This window comes from Canis lupus, chromosome 25 (assembly GCF_011100685.1).
Source record: "Canis lupus familiaris isolate Mischka breed German Shepherd chromosome 25, alternate assembly UU_Cfam_GSD_1.0, whole genome shotgun sequence".
Taxonomy (NCBI): Eukaryota; Metazoa; Chordata; class Mammalia; order Carnivora; family Canidae; genus Canis; species Canis lupus.
In genome coordinates, this window is record NC_049246.1 from 257478 (window position 1) to 263825 (window position 6348).

At 38.9% G+C, this 6348-nt stretch overlaps 1 protein-coding gene across 11 annotated transcripts in view; it reads left to right on the forward strand.

The window, feature by feature from the left end:
* VPS36 (vacuolar protein sorting 36 homolog) overlaps positions 1–3869 on the forward strand; it is a 44199-nt gene extending 40330 nt beyond the window's left edge. For 10 of the 11 annotated variants that reach the window (XM_038573127.1, XM_038573124.1, XM_038573118.1 and 7 more), the window contains one exon: positions 13–3867. In XM_038573127.1, coding sequence (XP_038429055.1) covers positions 13–106 — 94 coding nt within the window. In that variant the 3' untranslated portion in view covers positions 107–3867. Of the gene's footprint in view, positions 1–12 lie in introns of all 11 variants that reach the window. The other variant, XM_038573123.1, reaches the window with a different exon arrangement.
* Positions 3870–6348: the final 2479 nt, after the last annotated feature.

A 6348-nucleotide genomic window follows, 5' to 3' on the forward strand; every position in this document is an offset into this window, starting at 1 on the left:
CTTGATTCCTAGGTTGCTTCTTGCAGAGAAGATGGGCCACCTTTGCCGAGATGATTCTGTGGAAGGCTTGCGGTTTTACCCAAATTTATTTATGACCCAGAGCTAAGGGTTTTATATTTCAAATACTTCTTGTTCATATACTTGTATCACGTAGAATTTGTAGGACATTGAGCTCAGAGTAAACCCTGATAATCTGAGAATTTCTGGAATGTTATACTATAATATAAAACCCTTTTTAAAAAAATTTACTGATTGATGAGACAGAGAGAGAGAGAGAGGCAGAGACACAGGCCGAGGGAGAAGCAGGCTCCCTGCAGGGAGCCTGATGTGGGACTCGATCCCGGTCTCCAGGATCACGCCCTGGGCCGAAAGTCGCGCTAAACCACTGAGCCACCTGGGCTTCCCAATATAAAACCCTTTTAATTTCTCCCTAAATATTATGATCCAGGAAGTTTACTTAGGATAAATATAGAAAAAATACAGAAAACTGAATGCCACTATGATTTTGAAATCATGCTACAGGGATCCCTGGGTGGCGCAGCGGTTTGGCGCCTGCCTTTGGCCCAGGGCGCGATCCTGGAGACCTGGGATCGAATCCCACGTCAGGCTCCCGGTGCATGGAGCCTGCTTCTCCCTCTGCCTGTGTCTCTGCCCCTCTCTCTCTCTCTCTCTGTGTGACTATCATAAATAAATTAAAAAAAAAAAAATTAAAAAAAAAAAAAGAAATCATGCTACAGTTGATAGAACCTTCAGAGTTTAACTTGAAATATGGTGGCTTTTAACTTGATATGACCTTTGTTTTAAAAAAAAAAAAAAGAAGAAGAAGGGAGTTTAGTTAATGGGGGAAGAAAGAAGTTGCATGTTTGGACAGGCCAGATCATTTTTCTGGTGTGACTAAAATTCATTGAATTATAAACAAAGTTTTTCTCTGCATCAAATGTGCCCATTTTGGAGGGGCAGGGCTCACGAAGCAAGTCATACCTACAATGTAGTTTGAGAACTGATGACATTGGAACAGAATATGAAACTGCAGAATGGCATATGAGGCTCCTTTCCTAAGGGCTTTTCTTTAGAAGCAGTCATAAGCATGTCTTCAACAGATACTTTAAAAAAGGAGAGAATTGTATTTGACTTAATGTATGTGTGTGTGTGTGTATATATATATATGTATATATGGTCTGACTCATTTTTTTTTTTCAAGTGATGATTTCATGGCTGGCATTTAAAGAATGCAACTATCTCATTTTGTTTTAAAAATGCTGTGGATTTTGAAACTGAATTAACAAGCTATATAGACACGCCCAGAGATCTGATTACAAATTTGGAAAGTAGAGGGCTGAGAAATTCCCTAGGATTGTGTGGGTGAAGAGGCAGGGAGAACCTTTGAGTAGCTTAGGAACCTTGGTGCTCTTTGACCTCAAAAATCAAGGACAAGAATTGAACACCAATAAAAAATAAATTTATTATTTAAAAAAAGAAATCAAGGATGGGAACAAAGAAGGTAGACAAGTAATCGGTCTCCTTTTCCTACCCTTAAGGAGTTTAGTAAGGAGCTTTAAAAAATCTTTTTTGTTCCAGCAATATTTTTTTTTCTTTACCCCATACATTAGAAGTTGTGTAAAGAAACTATCTCACTGAAAAGTATTACCAAGATAACAAAAGCTGGCTAATGTTGGATGTAGACATTGAATACTATTTCTGACTTCCTGTGTTATTGCTAGCCAGCATATGGTGTGTTGGCATTGCCTCAAACTCAGGGATCCCACAGGGACAGAAGGGGATTCCCCCCACCTTTCCAAGACTGCTGAAAATAGAAAATAGTGATATTGTTTGGCCCAGCCTCCAGAAAGGATAGTGTCTGTATTGACTAGCAGACAATACAGACACTAACTGTGGTGACTAGCAGAACGGGATACCCCAACCCACACTCTGGGATCCTGGAGGTGTTGTCACCAAATGAGGTGAGGGTCACTGCCAGTGGCTACTACAAATGCCCTTTGGGGAAGTGGCAGGGATCCTCAGCTGCAGACCTAAGGGAATCCTAGCACTGTAGCCACCTATAGTCCGTCCCTGACCCCTGCCTGCAAAAGTGGCTGTTGCTGCTTCACATCCTCCAGTGTCATGGGAACATCTTGGCTGAGGCATCCTGCCTTCCTGCTTGTCTTCATTTACCAGACTTGTGGTGGATTCTATAGTGTGATGACAGAGCCCCCAATTTCCTCACTGCTCAGCCTCGGGTTTGTTTGGGAGGGAATCCAGTATCTGGCTGCTCATGTCTTTCAGGCCATTGTGTAAACTTGTTTGTGTGGCACTCCTATTTCTAGGTTGTACTCACACTGCTGTACACGCACATTCATGTACACAAGCACGCACACACGATATCTGTCTAGGGTTTTTTAAAAATTACAAAAGTAAATAATCTCTTTCAGCTGTTGGAATGGGTTGCAGCTAAGATTGTTTGAGCTAACTGGACTTAGCTCTTAGAATCTGGATTCATTATCGCACACTCCCCTGGTTCAACATACTTATTAACATTAGTATGACGACACATTAATAAAAATGGAGCAATCTAAATTGTATAAGGTGAAGTAAAGAGGAAGGAAAGTGACATGAATATATTTTGCAAATGGCACATTAATTAAAAAAGTATTATTTCACTGTTTTATTTTTAAAGCGGGCATTCTCCACGGTTTCCAGGCCTCTATATTTTTTATCCCTCCCCTGTTTGTTTGGTTTTTTTGCCAAATAAGGTATTATAAAGTTATGTTTAAATACAACCAATCAGGCCCTAAATGCAAAAAACTCATCTTGGTGCTTATCACTGGAATAATTATTATTTTTGCTCTTAGGAGCATAAATTTGTAGCTTTACAGTAATGGAATTTTTCTAGTCACTGTCAAAAATTTTTGTATATTGTACGAGTAAATATTGTTTTCAGGGTTAAATGATTGGAGTTGATGTATATAGAGTAAAATTACTGTAAAACTTTTACATGATTTTCCTTAACTTGGTGTTCTTTTCAAAATACTCTTTGAAAAATACATGAAAGTGATAAACCTTAATCCGAATAAGCTAATATGTTAAAATTTTTTTCTTTATGACCTCAAAATCTTACTGTTTTAGTTTTTTTAAAAGAATGGGAAATGGCTCTTGAACTGTTTTTTTGTTTTTTATTTTGATTCTTGATGTGAACTCCACTGTTGACTGACCTTGTGTATTCACATGAATGTACTATCTCATTCCCTATAACCAGACTAGCTTGAGCAGACATAGACTCGTCATGTCCTCATTCTCATTCTCTGCCCAGCAATCTCAGCATTTTCATTTTGATACAGTAGAGTCACACTCATAAGCTGGTTATATTTTTAGACTGTGCCTCCGAATTAAATCAAGCATGCTCAAAATTATCCCTGAAAATCCCATATTGCCAGTGAAGTTCTCTGTATAGTCTTACAGTTAGAATCCCTATAGAGTGATACACAGGTATGAATATATTATGAATATAGTAAGTATACTATATACAATACACAATAAAAACTACATAGCAACAGTAGACTCTTTTAACACCAATAATTAAACTTTAAATGTGTGTTTTGTTTTCTGGGCACTAGGTACGCTTGATTTTATGTAAATTTATTGCTAATTCCATGCCTTGTGATAGATCTAGAGTGTGAGCTCCACAAGGGTAAAGATTTTTATCTGGTTTGTTTGTGAATATATCCTCAGAGCCTAGAACAGGGCCCAGCACACAGTAAGCATTCAATAAATATTAACTGAATGAGTGAACTCTGATGTATATACCTATTTATAACCTGGCTCCATTTATCCTACTTTATCTGCCATTCAATTAAAAAAATTTTTTTAATACATATTGACTGTATGAGGAATTATGTGGGTCACTGGTTGGTTGGGGCAGGAGGGGGGGAGGGAGGAACAAAATGAATATGATACATCCTCTGCCTTTACCCTGGGGGCCTAGTTGAGGAAATAGACATGTGGACGATATTATCTGAAGAAAGAACGAAGTGCTTTTCATAGAAGCGGCACAAGTACTATGCTGTGCAAGGCAGAAGGAGGATCCTTCAGTCTGGATGGAGGGATCCAGACTGAAAGGCCTTGTAGGAGAGGAAGAGCCTCTTATACTGGGCTCACAAGGACCAACAGATTGTCAGCAGGTAGAAGGTGTTGGGTTAGGGCCACACAAGGTGTGCCCCTTCCTTTTCCTGGGGCCAACTTCCTTTGTGCAGACTTCCCTTTCTTTACTTTTTCCCATTCACTTACCTCCAGCCCAATAATCAGAATCATACTTTGCTCATTACCACCTGCTTTAGACAAATCTCTTTCCAATTCACAACTCTACTATTTCTAAACTCCATAATAATTATTATCTGTCACATTTGCCTGACTGTATTTTGTCTTGATGCCATAAGAAAACAGAGGAAATGGGTTTCTTTAAAGTTCAAGGACTGTCCTATATATAACAATCTTTGAACTCTCTTCTGGCCTCAGTCAATAATTGAACATGGTAGATTCCTAGTTACGTATTAACTGAATACGTGAGCGATTTTTGGATTATAATGTGTCATGAACTGACTCACAAACATAAATCTATGTCCTTTACTATCTGCCCAAGAGGCTTCTCAACCAGACTTGTTAGGGCTCAGCCTGTCTGAGATACTCTGTCTTATTCAGGTTCCATGACATGGGGCATATCCATGTTGTGGGAAGCACTCCAGAAAAGTCAGGTAGACACACATGTAAGATCTTGTTGTTACACTGTGAAAATTGGGTCATTTGTGTTCTTCATTGAGTCCTGATAATCATGAGTCACTTAAAGCTTTTCTCTCAGAGTATTATCTAAGGAAATAAAAGATCTCTCCATGTGTATAAAGGATACTGTCAAGATAGTGAACATGTTTTACACAATTTGCACAAGATCACTAGACCAATCACTGACCCAGAAAGAATTAAAGCTACCTTGACAGCAGCTTGTTTTAGTTAATTCCAACAAGAACATACCACTTTTCTTTGGGAAGCTTTTTTCCCCTTCATTTCTACGCTGCCTTCTTTTAGAAAAGATCATACTTTAAATGTGCAGAAGTACAGTTTGGCAAGAATTCTAATCAAGGCAAAAATGACCAAGTATCTCAATTATAGCTGTTGTTTAAAAAATGTCCGAGCACACTGATCCAGCCACTTGTACCTGTATTTAGGTCCTCCCCAAGTCCCAAGGGTGGGTTTCCAGGGAGAGTGTGTCTGAAAAATGAATGCAGAGCAAGTTGCTTTCTATATGTTTGACTTAATCACCACAAAACTTCGGTACCACTATTACATGCTTTTTACAGTGGAGGAAAGAAGGGATTAAAAGTGGTTGCCAAGGTTACTGAAGTAGGACTAGAATTAATTTTAGCTTTATCAAACTCCAAAGCACTCTACATTGAGCTTTTGCTTTCAAAAATGCCAAGAAGTGTGTGTGGCATATATTTGAAAAGAAATCCCAACCTGGGCTGATGAATGGACGTTGGACTAAATAATTCTGTCCCTGAAACCTTAGGTGGATTTCATTAGTACTTTCTAGTATTAATTATTGGACAATGTAAGTACGTGGCAAATTTGATACCTCTGATAACTCTGATAATCGAGTAATTGTGCCACCTTTTAGAAGATTAAGTGATAGATTCAAAGACCTGCAAATACTGTATTTTTAAGTCTTAAAAATTGAGGTAGAGAGGCGCCTGGGTGGCTCAGGCAGTTAAGTTTATGTCTTAGGCTCAGGTCCTCCAGGTGCTGGGATCAAACCCCCTATGGGGCTTCCTGCTTTGCAGGGAGGAGTCTGCTTCTCTCTCCTTCTCCCTCTGCCCCTCCCCACTGCTTGTTCTCTGTCTCTCAAATCTTAAAAGAATAAATAAAAATTGAGGTAAAATTTACAGTGAAATGCATAGATCTTAAGTTGGATGCCTTTTAACAAATGAATACTACATCCTTGTAACTCACACCACAGCTAATAGACCATAACTGTCATCCCCCAAAGTTCCCTGGGGCCTCTTAACAGTCACCTGCTCCCTAGGGGCCACCACTCTTCTGATTTGTATTAGCACACACTAGTTTTGTCTGTTCAGTGGTAGATTTGTGTAAAAGAAAAGCAAACGGTAAACTATTCACATTACAGTGTACCTAAAAACAAGCAGAGCTTTTAAGGTGGAACTCTATCCTCTAGTGCTCTTAAACAGACAACTTTAACAGTTGCAAATTAGGAGGGTTTTTTTTAAGTACCATTTTTTAATTTAACCAACTCTGGCTCCTGAGAAAGAAAAGCTGAAAAGAAGATGCACTTGACCTGAACTGTTC